At 44.4% G+C, this 17,073-nt stretch overlaps 1 protein-coding gene across 12 annotated transcripts in view; it reads right to left on the bottom strand.

Annotated features, from left to right (window-relative positions):
• The window catches only part of GARNL3 (GTPase activating Rap/RanGAP domain like 3), a 209,786-nt gene that overhangs the window by 56,371 nt on the left and 136,342 nt on the right, over positions 1 to 17,073 (bottom strand). For all 12 annotated transcript variants that reach the window (XM_043498770.1, XM_038374925.2, XM_038374927.2 and 9 more), the window contains 3 exons: positions 2,810 to 2,926; positions 1,985 to 2,160; positions 1,489 to 1,647 (listed from right to left, as the gene is read on the bottom strand). In XM_043498770.1, the coding sequence (XP_043354705.1) occupies positions 1,489 to 1,647; positions 1,985 to 2,160; positions 2,810 to 2,926 (452 nt within the window). The remainder of the gene's footprint in view (positions 1 to 1,488; positions 1,648 to 1,984; positions 2,161 to 2,809; positions 2,927 to 17,073) is intronic.

Here is a 17,073-nt window from a genome sequence, read left to right on the forward strand (position 1 = left end):
CCTACCCCAGAGCCCTCACCTCCTCCCACACCCCAACCCCCAATTTCATGAGCATTCACGGCCTGCCATACAATTTCCATACCCAGATGTGGCCTTCGGACCAAAAAGTTTGCCCACCCCGATCTAGCCTGCACTCCTGGTCTTCGCAGGACACAGAACCTCACCCATCCACTCCTGTAATAACCTCTGGCTGAGTTACTGAAGCCATTAAATCATGATTTAAAGGATTTCAAGTTACAGAGAATCCACCATTTACTCTAGTTTAAACCAGAAAGTGATCATTCTCCATGCTGCAGAGAAAAGCAAAAACCCCCAGGGTATCTCTGCCCATCTGACTTGGGGGGAAATTCCTTCCTGACCTCATCTAGTGCCCCATCTCTGGCTGTTGGGGATATTTGCTTGTCGCAGATGGGCCACATCCCATTGTAGGCAATCTCATCATACCATCCCCTCCATAAACTTATCAAGCTCAGTCTTAAAATAAATTAGGTTCTTTTGCTCTCACTGCTCCCCTTGGAAGACTGTTCCAGAACTTCTCTCCTCTGATGGTACAAATCTTCATCTAATTTGAAGCCTAAATTTGTTGATGGTCAGTTTAGATCTATTTGTTCTTGTGTCAACAGTGGTGCTTAACTTAAATAACTCATCTCCCTCCCTGGTTTTTATCCCTCTGATGTATTTGTAGAGAGCAATCATATCTCCCCTCAGCCTTTCTTTGGTTAGGCTAAACAAGAAAAGCTGCTTCAGTCTCTTCTCATAATGTAGCTTTTCCATTCCTCTGATCATCCTAGAAGCTCTTCTTTGCACCTGTTCCACTTTGAAATCATCCTTTTTAAACATGGGAGATTAAAACTACACACACATTCCAGATGAGATCTCACCCGGTCATTAACCTATGTTAAAAATAGACCTTAAGGGGAGTACCAAAGGCCTTCAGGAGGAATATGCAAGACTGGAAAAGGCAATCAAACAGGAGGGAGCTTATTCCTCATACCTGTTTAGAAGGCAGGGAAAGCTGGTTCAGTCTTGGTTTATGCAAATCTTAATTTGAAATTGATGGCTAACAAAGAGTAGTTTACACACACACACACACACACACACACACACACACACACAGTACTAAAAGGGAAAAAAGCCTTTGAGCTAGGAAGAAAGGAAAAGGTTTTACAGCTATGCTGATGGTGAGATGCAAGACTTTTGCCCACCTGGTGATACACCTAGGAGTACCAATCAGAGATGTCTTACTTTATGATTGCCTGGGGAAAATCACCATTAGGTACCCTAAAAAGAACCCAGGTCTAAGGCAGAGTGGGAGCAGAGATAATAGCTTAAAAACTAAATTAAAAGCATAAAAAGCCAAGATCCTCCCAAACTGGTGCTCCAAGGAAGGTAGTATAAGTCACTGTGGGCTCAAGGATAGCTATGTCGACTTTTATGGTGCTAGGTATGGTTACGCTAGCAAACTCTGTTCTAATGCTGAGAACTTACCCTGCTTGATTCAATATGATGTAACCTGTAGGACTCCCCAGTACTCTCGTTAACTAAATCAAACTGATGTCGATATGCTACACAGATCATATTGTCATTGTCTCCAGTAGGTCCATCCACCAGAGTCATGATCACTGGAGGGTCAGAGAGACAAATCTCCTGTAATGTAAATGACATTACATTAAGATGGAAATTAAAGGAATTATTCTACTTTTCATATTCTCACTGGAAATAGTTTGTACTACAGATGGTGACCAGTGAGCTGTGCTAGAGGGCAGACAGGCTATACACATATGTTTCATTGATGAACAAGAGCCCAGTTCAAAAAAGTGGAGGATTTTTGTTTAAGTATCTGTAGTGGGATTCCCATCACCATTGTTGGGCCTCTCACTTGAACCAATCCTTGGGTTTAGAAAGGCAAGATGTGTGCCCCTCCTGAACCAGGTGTTAGCCCAGTCTGAGAGAAGGTATTTTTAGTGATTTGTCTCAAGCATACCCTGATGTACTGGAATTCCTCCACTGGTGATTCAGACAGGGGTGACATCAAACAGACACTGGTTAAACTGTTGCCTTGATTGTATTTCTTTGTGATGAGGAGCAGTTTGTTCCTAATAGCCACAACAATCCTCAGTTCACTGCTGTGGTGAGTATTAATGGCATACAAATGGCAGCCTAAGGAGATAATGCAAGTATTAACATTCCCTTCAAGAAACACACCCACGAACTCCATATAGTTCCTTGTGAAATGAAACCTAATTATTTCTTCACCCTCTAAAATTTGCAAATGAATAATTTCTTATGGATGTGAATGACTACATGCATAGGCTTGTGCCAAAGGCAGTATGCATCTCAATCCTATCCCATAAAATTCTGTTGCTTCCCATCTAGAAATGCTCTCAGCTTTTCCAATACAACTCAACAATATGGTGCAACTCCCTTGCTATTCCATGTACTAGGAACTCATACAATTCCACCACTGCATCGAGTCTGACCTGCAGCACTATTATTTCAGTCCTGGATCTCCATACATAGCTCTGTCAGAGTCCTTCAATCCTGCTTGCAATATATCTATTCTGCTTCAGAATTTCTCCTAGGTAAAAACTAGCAAGTCATGTGGTATTTTTGTGAAGTGCACATATGGGAATTGGGATTAGTCCAAATTTATTTTCACATACTATCTAACACAGGATTTCAATCCACCATCCAGAGGAGAATAACTAAGGGTCAGTTGCTGCAACATCTACATGGGAACCAATAGGACCTTTGGCAGCTTCTGGCCCAATGCTTTAATTGGGTCTTTGATAAATGAGAGTCAAATCACCTTTTGTTTTCTCAAGTTTATTTTCTCTGCAGTCATATTTGCTCTTTGCCATCTGCTTTGCTTCTATGCCATTTCGTACAGCGCTCATCCTGAAGACAAGGAGACGAGAGTCCTTCCCTGTCAGGTCGGGGGGGGGGGGGGGGAGAACCAGGGAAATACCAAGTTAAAATAAAGAACAAAACTAACATTTCCAAAAAGAATAAATGTCAAATCTGCATATACACAGCCACAATTATGAAGATAAGAGGCAACTCTCTCCAATCTAGTTTGGAGATGAGTGGAAATATGCTAGGATGGAAAAAATGCCTATGAATTCTGCTTAGGTTATGCAATTGTGCTACCAGATTGAGAGCTCCTGAGCTGATGAGCAGAACTAGCATAATCTGTTATGGTATGAAATTAAATCTGGAACACAGCAACCCATTCAAGAAATCAAAAGATTCCTTCAAATCAATAGCACAGGTTCCCTGCACCTGGTTCTATACTGGAAAATAAGGTAAAAACTTGGTGCTGTAATGGAAAACAAGGTGAGAAAATGAGACCAGGATTATTACAACACAATGAAAACCAACACACAAAGCACTAATGCAAATTATCACACAAGATTTTAGCATTAGCTCTCTGGGTGGGAATAATCCAACTGAATCTAAATTTACTAAACTGAGTCTAAATTTACCAGATCTATGACAAAATGAAAATCTCCCTGGGGCAGATTGACTTTGTTCCTCACAAGACTTAAAACTTGTGATAATTTAAACAAATTTATGCCAAAGGATTCATATTTCCACTGCAGAAATGAAAACAACATTCACTACCAGTGCTAAAATCTTTAGTATCCAACACCTATAGGTAAGCTGTTTAAAGATCATGTATATAGAGGGAAAAGCTTTAGATCATTAAAACAAAAACAAACAAACAAAAAACAAAATAAAAAAGGCCTATTGCACCTTGCAACAGGCAGGAGCAAATAACAAGAATGGTTACTTACCCTATGGCAATTGTGGCTCTTTAAAATGTTGTCAGTATGGATGCCACTATAGTGGTGCACGCACCTCCTCATTGCAAGACTAGAGTCTTCTGAATAGCAGTGTCCACTGAGGATGTACATGCATCCTGTGCCTCTTTGTGCACCCATGCAAGCACATAAAAGGCAGAATTTCTCCCTAGGTTCCCTGGGAATTTGAAACTACTCCTCGGGGAATTACGCACCACAGCACATGCAGAATTTGTGCAGAAATTAATGTTGTGCGTGCAAAATTTCCTCCCCCCAAAATGGACTGCACAGTTGCTGGCTGCCACCAGGGGCTGCTGGACCCAGCAGAGACCAGCTCACAAATACAGGAACTCCTCAGCAATATTGTTAATCTATCCAACTATACTCTTAGCCCAGCGGAAGAATCTGTCCTATCTCGGGGCCTCTCCTTTTGCCCCTCCACCCCCACGAACATGATACAGTTCTGTGGTGACCTAGAATCCTATTTTCGACGTCTCAGACTCAAGGAATATTTCCAACACACCTCTGACCAACATATTAACCCACAGAGACCTTCCTGCCAACACTACAAAAAGAAGGATTCTGGGTGGACTCCTCCTGAAGGTCGAAACAGCAGCCTGGATTTCTACATAGAGTGCTTCCGCCGATGTGCACGAGCTGAAATTGTGGAAAAGCAGCATCGCTTACCCCATAACCTCAGCCATGCAGAACACAGTGCCATCCACAGCCTCAGAAACAATTCTGACATCATAATCAAAAAGGCTGACAAAGGAGGTGCTGTCGTCATCATGAATAGGTCGGAGTATGAACAAGAGGCTACTAGGCAGCTCTCCAACACCACTTTCTACAAGCTATTACCCTCTGATCCCACTGAGAGTTACCAAAAGAAACTACAGCATTTGCTCAAGAAACTCCCTGAAAAAGCACAAGAACAAATCCGCACAGACACACCCCTGGAGCCCCGACCTGGGGTATTCTATCTGCTAAACAAGATCCATAAACCTGGAAATCCTGGATGCCCCATCATCTCAGGCATTGGCACCCTGACAGCAGGATTGTCTGGCTATGTAGACTCCCTCCTCAGGCCCTTCGTTACCAGCACTCCCAGCTATCTTCGAGACACCACCGATTTCCTGAGGAAACTACAGTCCATTGGTGATCTTCCTAAAAACACCATCCTAGCCACTATGGATGTAGAAGCCCTCTACACCAACATTCCACACAAAGATGGACTACGAGCCGTCAGGAACAGTATCCCCGATACTGTCACGGCTAACCTGGTGGCAGAACTTTGTGACTTTGTCCTGACCGATAACTATTTCACATTTGGTGACAATGTATACCTTCAAATCAGCGGCACTGCGATGGGTACCCGCATGGCCCCACAGTATGCCAACATTTTTATGGCTGACTTAGAACAACGCTTCCTCAGCTCTCGTCCCCTAATGCCCCTACTCTACTTGCGCTACATTGATGACATCTTCGTCATCTGGACCCATGGAAAAGAAGCTCTTGAGGAATTCCACCATGATTTCAACAATTTCCATCCCACCATCAACCTCAGCCTGGACCAGTCCACACAAGAGATCCACTTCCTGGACACTACGGTGCTAATAAGCGATGGTCACATAAACACCACCCTATATCGGAAACCTACTGACCGCTATTCCTACCTACATGCCTCTAGCTTTCATCCAGATCATACCACTCGATCCATTGTCTACAGCCAAGCGCTACGATATAACCGCATTTGCTCCAACCCCTCAGACAGAGAGAAACGCCTACAAGATCTCTATCATGCATTCCTACAACTACAATACCCACCTGCTGAAGTGAAGAAACAGATTGACAGAGCCAGAAGAGTACCCAGAAGTCACCTACTACAGGACAGGCCCAACAAAGAAAATAACAGAACGCCACTAGCCATCACCTTCAGCCCCCATCTAAAACCTCTCCAACGCATCATCAAGGATCTACAACCTATCCTGAAGGACGAGCCATCGCTCTCACAGATCTTGGGAGACAGACCAGTCCTTGCTTACAGACAGCCCCCCAATCTGAAGCAAATACTCACCAGCAACCACACACCACACAACAGAACCACTAACCCAGGAACCTATCCTTGCAACAAAGCCCGTTGCCAACTCTGTCCACATATCTATTCAGGGGATACCATCATAGGGCCTAATCACATCAGCCACACTATCAGAGGCTCGTTCACCTGCGCATCTACCAATGTGATATATGCCATCATGTGCCAGCAATGCCCCTCTGCCATGTACATTGGCCAAACTGGACAGTCTCTACGTAAAAGAATGAATGGACACAAATCAGACGTCAAGAATTATAACATTCAAAAACCAGTTGGAGAACACTTCAATCTCTCTGGTCACTCGATCACAGACCTAAGAGTGGCTATACTTCAACAAAAAAGCTTCAAAAACAGACTCCAACGAGAGACTGCTGAATTGGAATTAATTTGCAAACTGGATACAATTAACTTAGGCTTGAATAGAGGCTGGGAATGGATGAGTCATTACACAAAGTAAAACTATTTCCCCATGGTATTTCTCCCTCCCACCCCACCCCCCACTGTTCCTCTGATATTCTTTTCAGAGTAGCAGCCGTGTTAGTCTGTATTCGCAAAAAGAAAAGGAGTACTTGTGGCACCTTAGAGACTAACAAATTTGTTAGTCTCTAAGGTGCCACAAGTACTCCTTTTCTTTTTTCTGATATTCTTGTTAACTGCTGGAATTAGCCTACCTGCTTGTCACCATGAAAGGTTTTCCTCCTTTCCCCCCCCTGCTGTTGGTGATGGCTTATCTTAAGTGATCACTCTCCTTACAGTGTGTATGATAAACCCATTGTTTCATGTTCTCTGTGTGTGTGTATATAAATCTCTCCTCTGTTTTTTCCACCAAATGCATCCGATGAAGTGAGCTGTAGCTCACGAAAGCTTATGCTCTAATAAATTTGTTAGTCTCTAAGGTGCCACAAGTACTCCTTTTCTTTTTGCGAATACAGACTAACACGGCTGCTACTCTGAAACCAGTAACTCCTCACTTAGTCATCCTGGTTAACATTGTTTCATTGCTGATCAATTAGGGAACATGCTTGTTTAAAGTTGTGAAATGCTCTGCCTGCTTTCTCCACTGCTTGCAGGAAGAGCAGCCCATTGCAGCCAGCTGGTGGGGGCTTGGAACCAGGGTAGACTGGCAGCCCCCCATCAGCTTCCCGCTCCCCTAAGTTCCCTGTGCAGCAGCCACCCAGCATGCTATCAATTGGCAGTTCAGCTGTCTCTCCCCACACTGCCCTGTGCTGCTCCTGTCCTCTGCCTTGGAGCTGTTCCCGGGAGCCTCCTGCTTGCTGTGCAGGGAGGGGGAAAGAGGGGGACTAATGTCAGGGTGTCCCCATCCCCCCTACTCCTGCCCCCCGCTTACCCCTTCTCCATATAGAGCAGGGTTTGGACAGGACAGGACTCAGGATGGATAGAGCTTGCTGGCCACAGCTGCTGTCTCAATTTCCTGATCTTTTTAAAGGCAATGTACTTAGAGCGGGGTCAGTGTACTTAAAGGGGCAATGTGCATCTCTCTCTCTCCGTCACACACAGGATATGTCTCTGCTCCGTCTGCCATGCTGTCTCCCCTCCTTCCATTCGTGCTACCTTGTAGAGTGTGCAGCTACATTAACAACAATGTGTTAACCCTTGAGGGCTCAGCCAAATGCTAGTTCATCATTTAGCAGTAAGGCATTCCCCAGGAAATATCCCACCCTCTAACTTCACCACCTCAACCAAGCTTCACAATCATCATTGCTGTGTACAGTATTAAATTGTTTGTTTAAAACGGGTGTGTGTGTGTGTGTGTGTGTGTGTGTGTGTGTGTGTGTGTGTGTGTGTGTGTGTGTGTGAGATAGTTTTTTGTCTGGTGAAAAAAAATTTCCCTGGAGCCTAACCCCTCCTATTTACATTCATTCTTATGGGGAAATTGGATTCACTTAACATCATTTCCCACCAGCTGCAGCTCTGAAAGAAGGTGGCGACCTGCAAGCAATTCCATACAAGTCCGTGACCCAACATCAGGCTATTTCTCCCTCTGGATCCCTGGGCTCTAGAGGAGTTGGGGGTGATAGTGTCTGGGCTGGGGACGATCTTTCTTTTCTGAATCTGTGTCAATGTGGATTCTACTGTAGATGACTGGTAAGTAGTACCCCATTCTGGATGATGGGACCAAGAGCATCGCTGCACCAGTCAAATAGAAGTACTGCTCTCCTGAACTGGGCATCTGCCCTGGCAGCTAAGTCCAATGCATAATGTTTGACAAAGGTCAGTGGGTTACTCCAAATTGCCACCTTGCAGATTCAGGAAACTGGCAAATTTCTGAAGCAGGTAGAGAATGCAACTCGAGCTCTGGTGGAATGTGTGATTTGGGAAACTCTCTGTGCAATGCTATGAATTCTGTGTGAGATTATGAACCCATTCTACGTACCTTTACAAAGCTACAAATTCCATTTTGAACATATAGCCTTTTGCCTTTTTTATGGCCATTTTCCTTCATGTTTGCTGAATTTCCAAAGACTGACACCAAGATAGTTCCTACCCAGGAAAACTGGTTTTTCAGGAGAGAGGTTGCCTTGGCAAGAAAGTCACCTGGTAGAAAGCTCTGATCACATGGGGAAGCTGGCAAGGACATCACCTGACAAAGGGGGCTAAAAGTTATAAATAGGAAGGAGTTGATTTGTGTAAGTCTTTGGCCATTTTGTCTCCAGGTCAAGAGGAGAAACAACTAAGCAGGTAAGGGCTTCCATGAGATGGGATGCCTGTTTCCTGAGCCCAGATGGTCCCTCCACAAGGGAAGGGTGAGCTAGTAAGGGAAGATGAGTGTAAGGTTTATTATTTTGTATGATCTGTATGGTCTTGTGATTTATATGATTAAGAGAAATTGTGTTAAACTCTGGGCAAAGTGTCTGTGTGTGTTATATGCTTCACAACTGCTACAAGACTCCTGAATGAGTTAGAACAGTAAACCAGAAGGCTCACATCTTGAGGTGGATTTCTAGGAGAGTGTGTTTAAGCATGGGTGAAACTGAAGTTCAACCCTGAATCCAAAGGGGCTAAGCAGCTGGACAGCAGGTTCCTCTTCTCTAGATGGGAAGCTAGACTAAGGTTTTGCACCACAAGAATATGCCTAAGCCCCCAAAGATTGGAGCAGTGGCTGGACCCCATTCTGACTCCAGAGGCTTAAAATACTCAGAGATCCAGAGGCCTGGCATCCCTTCACCGCAACATGATGGGCAGCTCCAATGTTGAGGTTCCAGGCAGAAGCAGGTTTCCTGGCTGGTAGTTAATATAATAAATCTTTTGGGAACTTCAATACTGTCATGTGAGAGCACAACCAGACAGACAGACGACAAGCTGAGATTGGGGAAAGGTGGACCTCAATAGAGCAGTATGAAATGTTGGAGTGTTTTAAATGTATCAAGTAGTCAAGGACCTTCAATATCATAGTCTCCATATGGTCCAGGCAATGTTGGGCTGCCCACATAGAGAACCTCTTCCTTTTTTTCAGTTACAGGTCAGTAACCTCCCTTTCTTCTTCGAGTGATGATCCTGTTATATTCCACTGCGGGTGACCAACAAGCAGTACCTAAGTCAGAGGAAGGTGCAAGGATGTAGATAGCAGAGCTTAGTGGAGGACCGCCATTCCAGAGGAGGCAGAGGAGTCCTGTACACCAAGCCACAATGTCTTGCAAACATGTGAATGGAGCCCCATGTGGCTGCTTTACAGCTGTCAAGGAGGGGTACCTCCAGAAGTGATACTACAGTTGTTGCTTCTGCTCTGGTGGAATGCACTCTTATCCCGGGGGGTTTGGGGAAGGTTCAATAGCTGATAGAGTAGAATGCATTCAGAGATCCATTTGGAGATTCTCTGGGTGGAGATAGCATGCCCCCTGATTCTTTCTGATATAGTGATGAATAGTCTCAGGGATTTCATGATGTGTTTTGTTTTTTGCAGGTAAAAGGCCAAGGTTTGCTGAACACTGAGGGAGTGGAGTCTTCATTCTTCTGCAGAAATATGCAGTTTTGGGAAGAATACAGGCAAGTGAACGATTGGCTAAAGTGAAATTCTGAAACTACTTTAGGAGTGAATTTGGGGGGTAGATTAAAAGAAACCTTATCCCTACAGTGTAAGAAGGCTCTGCCATCATTGCTCCAAGTTTGTCAACTCTTCTAGCTGAGGAAACAGCTGCAAGGAAAGCAATCTTCATGGAAAGGAGAGACATGGAGCAAGAAGCTAAAGGTTCACACGGGGAGAGTATGGAGAGAACAAGTTTTAAGCCCCACTGAATAAGTGGGAATATTCTGATTAAACCATTCTGGAATCTATTTGTCAGTGGATGTGCAAAGACCGAGTAGCCCTGAGAAGGTGGATGGTATACACTGATTGCTGCCAAGTACACTCACAAGGAGCTGATGGACAAGCCTGATGTCTTCAGAGAGAGGATATAGTCCAAGATGAGAGAAATATCTGCAGTTTCTGGGGGAATGACTCTTTGAAGTGCCCAAGAAGAAAAACACTTCCATTTAGCTAGGTAACATCTTCTAGTAGAATCCTTCTGCTATTAGAAAGAATGTCCCACATGACTGTGGAGCATGAACGTTCCAAGGATGATGCCCATCCAAATACAAGCCCTGAGGTGGAGGATGTAGATCAGGGTGCTTTCATCTTGCCATTCCACTGGGTCAGGAACTTGGGAAACGTTGGGAGGATAATCAGAGATTGGGATGACGTGTAGGATGTTGGGAAATCAAAACTGTCTTGGCCAGAAGGGGGTGATCAGGATGACCTGTACTATATCCTGCCAGATTTTGCATAGAACTCACGGCAGGAGTGATAGTGGAGGGAAGGCATAGCTGAACTGGTCCAGCCAAGGAAGAAGCAGAGTGTCGCCCTGGGAGAGGTGACCTGGGGCTCCTCTGGAGCAAAATGTGGTGTATTACCTGTTTGCTTGAGAGATGAACATATCTCTGGCTGGGGTTCTGCACAGAGTGAAAATATTGTGCAATACTAAGTCTTGGAGCTCCCACTTGTTGTCGACTGCAAAATGCCTGGGGAGGAAGTCTGCAATCACATTTTGCTTCCCCAGAAGGTATACTGTCAATAGTGTGATTCGATTGGTGATATACCAGTTCCAGAGACTGACTGATTCTGCACACGGGGAGACTGATCTTGCTTCTCCCTGCTTGTTGATGTAGAAGATAGTCGTAACATTGTCTGATATTATAAGAACACAGCGAGTGTGGAAGAAAGGACTCACAGGTTTTCCAGACTGCTCACAACTGCAGGATATTGATGTGGATCCTGGACTCTCAAGATCATAGAATCATAGAATCATAGAATATCAGGGTTGGAAGGGACCCCAGAAGGTCATCTAGTCCAACCCCCTGCTCAAAGCAGGACCAAGTCCCAGTTAAATCATCCCAGCCAGGGCTTTGTCAAGCCTGACCTTAAAAACCTCTAAGGAAGGAGATTCTACCACCTCCCTAGGTAACGCATTCCAGTGTTTCACCACCCTCTTAGTGAAAAACTTTTTCCTAATATCCAATCTAAACCTCCCCCATTGCAACTTGAGACCATTACTCCTCGTTCTGTCATCTGCTACCATTGAGAACAGTCTAGAGCCATCCTCTTTGAAACCCCCTTTCAGGTAGTTGAAAGCAGCTATCAAATCCCCCCTCATTCTTCTCTTCTGCAGACTAAACAATCCCAGCTCCCTCAGCCTCTCCTCATAAGTCATGTGCTCTAGACCCCTAATCATTTTCGTTGCCCTTCGTTGTACTCTTTCCAATTTATCCACATCCTTCCTGTAGTGTGGGGCCCAAAACTGGACACAGTACTCCAGATGAGGCCTCACCAGTGTCGAATAGAGGGGAACGATCACGTCCCTCGATCTGCTCGCTATGCCCCTACTTATACAACCCAAAATGCCATTGGCCTTCTTTGCAACAAGGGCACACTGCTGACTCATATCCAGCTTCTCGTCCACTGTCACCCCTAGGTCCTTTTCCGCAGAACTGCTGCCGAGCCATTCGGTCCCTAGTCTGTAGCGGTGCATTGGATTCTTCCATCCTAAGTGCAGGACCCTGCATTTATCCTTATTGAACCTCATTAGATTTCTTTTGGCCCAATCTTCCAATTTGTCTAGGTCCTTCTGTATCCTATCCCTCCCCTCCAGCGTATCTACCACTCCTCCCAGTTTAGTATCATCCGCAAATTTGCTGAGAGTGCAATCCACACCATCCTCCAGATCATTTATGAAGATATTGAACAAAACGGGCCCCAGGACCGACCCCTGGGGCACTCCACTTGACACCGGCTGCCAACTAGACATGGAGCCATTGATCACTACCCGTTGAGCCCGACAATCTAGCCAGCTTTCTACCCACCTTATAGTGCATTCATCCAGCCCATACTTCCTTAACTTGCTGACAAGAATGCTGTGGGAGACAGTGTCAAAAGCTTTGCTAAAGTCAAGAAACAATACATCCACTGCTTTCCCTTCATCCACAGAACCAGTAATCTCATCATAAAAGGCGATTAGATTAGTCAGGCATGACCTTCCCTTGGTGAATCCATGCTGACTGTTCCTGATCACTTTCCTCTCCTCTAAGTGCTTCAGGATTGATTCTTTGAGGACCTGCTCCATGATTTTGGTAACAGATGTCCAGGTACCTTGTGCTGTGGCTGTTCACGTGGGCTTCCCAACCTAATGGGGATGGGTCTGTAATAATGGTCCTGTCAGGAGAGGACGGGAGAAAGGAGATGCCCACTCATACCTGATAAGGATTTGTCCACCATAGCAGGGAAGACACCACCTTGACGGAACTGTTACCACGAGGTTCATGGGATGGTGGTTTGGAGAGGTGAAGTCATGGGAATGGGGTGTCATAGGTGCATGAGGCCACATGACACAGGAGAGAGACAGACATATCATGACCGGTACTCAAGGGAAAGAAATCGAGGCAGTTGACAAATATATTTACCTAGGTCAGCGGCTGAGCAGAGATAACCCCCTCATTTGAAGGGGAATGCAGTAGGAGATGAAAGGCAGGGTGGACAAGTTTCAACAAAATAAAGACGTCTAAAATAGATGATGAACTGCCCATGAAGAAAAGGAAAGAACCGTTTAATTCCACTGTTCTGCCAGCAATGATATATGGAGCAGAAAGCTGGTCAACAATGAAAGCTGAGGAAGAAAATTTCACTGTCACCCAGAGAGCAATGCAAAGGCGAATGTGTAAGATTTCGCTCCGTGATCATATACCGAATGAGGAGATCAGAAGGTGTACAGAGATGACCGATGCAGCGCAGGCGATGTATGATGCAAAGTGAAGATGGGTGGGTCATGTAGTCCGCAGGCAAGACAATAGGTGGACAATCCGCATCAATGAATGGATCCCCAGAGACCACAAGCAATCGCTGGGCAGACCAAAAACGCACTGGGCCGATCCAATGACAAAACTCTTTGGCCAGAAATGGAAAGAATGTGCTCACAACAAAATAGAATGGTGTGGCATCGACTTGCGTTCACGGAGGGACGGACAAGGACAAGCTGGACAAAGGCGACAAAGATGACTCAAGGATAGTTTGTGATCTGAATTATGGTATTGTTCATGGTTTGGAACCGGTCTTTGGCCAGGTATGTTCTTGTGGTGATAAGAATTCAAGATGGCCCCACTGAAGTCCAGAGATTGTGTGGGGCTGAGAACAGATTTTTCAGCATTTATGCTGACTTCCAGTGAGGACAGGAGGAGTAGCATCACCAAAGTTGATGCGTAGGTGTCCTACTGGGACTTGGTGACAAAAAGCAAGTCATCGAGGTAGGGAAAGACAATGAGACCATGAGCTGATACTACCAAGAATATCTTGGTTAAGACTCTGGGGTCAGTTGCTATTCCAAAAGGAAACACCCTATACTGAAAATGGTCAGACCCCACCATGACTCTGAGGAAGTGTCTAGGAGCGGGATGAAAGTGGAAGTAGGCATCATTCATGTTGAGAGCTGTAAACCACATGCCCTTTTCTCAAGATGGGATTATAGATACCAGTTTGACCATGTGAAATCTGAGTTTGCAAATGAAGTGGTTGAGTTGGTAGAGGTTGAGGATTGGTCTCCATCCGCCCTTCTTTTTGGATACAAGGAAGTAAGTTGAGAAAAACCCTGTCCCTTCGTACTGAAGGGGGGCATGTTCTATCACTCCTCACTTCAATAAGTAGTTCACCTCTTGTTTGAGAAAATTCTTGTGAGAGGAGCCCCTGAAGTAGGATGGGGAGAGGGATTTTGGAGAAGGTAGGGATGTAAACTCTATCATAATGCCAGAGTGGATGACATTCAGCACCCACTTGTCCATAGTTATTGCACTCCAGATATTGGAAAAAAGAGTGCTAGATGACCCCCAAGTGGTGCTGGGTGGGGGTGGAGGATCAGGAGGTGCTGGCTTTGGCCAAAAGAGTATATGAACAAAGCAATCTCAAGTAGAAGTAGAAAAGTTATTTTACCTCTATATTTTGCATTGGTGCAACCACTGCTGGAATACTTTGTCCAGTTTGGTGTCCACAATTTAAAAAGGATGATAAATTAGAGATGATTCAGAGAAGAGTCATGAGAATTATTTAAACAATTAGAAACCCTGCCTTACAGTAAAAGACTCAAGGAGCTCAATCTATTTAGTTAACGAAGAGAAAGTTAAGGAATAAGTTGATCATAGTCTATAAACACCTACCTGGGGAACAAATATTTAATAATGGGCTGTTCAGTCTAGCAAAGAAACATGATCCAATGGCTGTAAATTGAAACTAGGCAGACTGTAAATGAGGTGCCTTTTTTTTTTTAAAACTGCAAAAGTAATTCATCAATGGAAACATTTACAAAGGGTTGTACTGGATTCTCCATCACTGGCAATTTTCAGTCAAGACTGGCGAAAACAATTGAGACTACGCTGATGATTTGGGGAAACTGTCTGTATAATTTATGAATTCTGGATGATCTTGTGAAATTGTGCTTATGAAAACTGTTTTATCAACTAATTCCACGTTTATGTGTCTCCACCACTGCTGACAAAGCTTTAAAATACATCTCTTCCAGACCAGGGACAATGGAGACACATTAACCTTAACAACTGTACTTTGACCAGTCTATAAGTATGCTAAAGAAGCTATTGTAGCTGGGAGAAGCTACTTCCTGCTACTTGTCCGCAGTGGACTGTTTGGAGAGTGGATAATTCCAAACAAGACAAGACAGACAAACTGAGGGAAGACTCACAGGGCCACTGGATGTTTTGGGCAATAGAAGGAAAAGGGGTGGACAGGCCAAGGTCAGAGAAGATGAGGTAGGGAAAGAAGGCTCTATGTTTCAGAAGACAAGCCATGCTTTGCAGCATAAGGATCCTGGAACTAGGTAAATAAAGAGCCCAACTGTTCACCAAAAACATAGCCCCCAGCAATAATAAGTATTGGGGGTAATGCCTGCCCAATGACATTGTTAAATGGTCGCGGCATCCTAACTGTGCAAAGATAGCATAATCACTTGTCTTTTAAATAAAGATTAAAATGAATAGCCAAACAAGGTTCTACCTATCTCTTACAAATAATTAGTGAAATTTATCTCGTGCGAAAGCGAGAACAACATCATAAGACCATGTGGAACTTCAAATACAGATCAACTATTACTAACACCCCCTCTCCGGACTTCTAACCGATTAGTATTTGATTCCTATTTTTGGTTGGACGACCTCGGAGTAAAACAAAACCTCTGATAAAAGAACATATTTCTATACCTAGACCTACAACTCAAAGTGCCTATGGCAAAATGAGCCAATATATTTGATCACCGAACCAAGCTACTCCAGGGATAACAGCGCAATCCCCTCCTAGAGTCCCTATCGACGATGGGGTTTATGACCTCAGTGTTGGTTCAGGACATCAAGGGTTCATTTGTTCAACGATCAACAGTCCTACATGATCTGAATTCAGACCAGAGTAATCCAGGTCAGTTTCTATCTATAACTGAGCCTTTTCTAGTACAAAAGGACCAAAAAGGCAAGGCCTATCTATCAAAACAAGCCTTCCCTTATATTAGTGAAATCAACTTTAATAATAAGGACAAATAACCAAGCCCCCCAAAGAGGGCCAAGTTGGGGTGGCAGAGCCAGGGATCAGTGCAAAAGGCCCACCTTTTACTTAGTGATTCAACGCCCCTCTCCAACTATGAAAATGCTACTCTCTAGTTTAAAATCCCCACTCGTATATATAATCCCAATCGCTGTAGTTTTCTTCACCCTAATTGAATGAAAAATTCTAGGATATATACAACTACGTAAAGACCCTAACATCGTAGGCCCATATGGACTACTACAACCAGTAGCAGATGGCATAAAACTATTAAAGAGCCAATCTATCCATTAAGATCATCCTTTGCACTATTCACCCTAGCCCCAATCCTAGCCCTTTTACTAGCCCTATCAATTTGACTCCCACTACCACTACCTTTCCCACTAGCCGGTCTTAATTTAGGCCTCCCATTCCTAATTTCCTCCTCCAGCTTCATAGTCTACTCCATCCTCTGATCAGAGTGGGCCTCAAACTTCATATATGCCCTAACAGTAGCCAGAAGAGCAGTAGCCCAAACCATCTCATACAAAGTAACCCTCGGAATTATCCTACTTTCTCTAATCCTATTTTCAGGAGCATTTAATATACAAACATTATAACCACACAACAACCAATATACCTTATCTTCTCTTCCTGACCACTAACAACATGAAACACCTCCACACGAGCAGAAGCTAATCGAGCACCATATGACCTCACTGAAGGAGAATCTGAATTAGTATCAGGATACAATATTGAGTATGCCGCCGGTCCATTTACCCTATTCTTTCTAGCAGAATAAGACAACATCCTAATAATAAATACCCTTACTGCTATCCTATTCCTCAACCCAGCCTCCCTTAACACACCTTAATTATTCTCCCTCTCATTAACATCAAAAGTCATACTGCTTTTAGCAGAATTCCTATGAATCCGAGCCTCACACCCATGATTTCGATACACCCCATAAGAAAATGCACCTCCTATGAAAAAACTTCTTCCCAGTCACCCAAGCACCAAGCAATAGCAATTGCCTTCTCAGCAGTGGTGCTCAATCAGGGGTCCGGGGCCCCCTGGGGGGCTGAAAGCAGATTTCAGGGGGGCCGCCAAGCAGGCCAGCA

This window comes from Dermochelys coriacea, chromosome 16, assembly GCF_009764565.3.
Source record: "Dermochelys coriacea isolate rDerCor1 chromosome 16, rDerCor1.pri.v4, whole genome shotgun sequence".
NCBI lineage: Eukaryota > Metazoa > Chordata > Testudines > Dermochelyidae > Dermochelys > Dermochelys coriacea.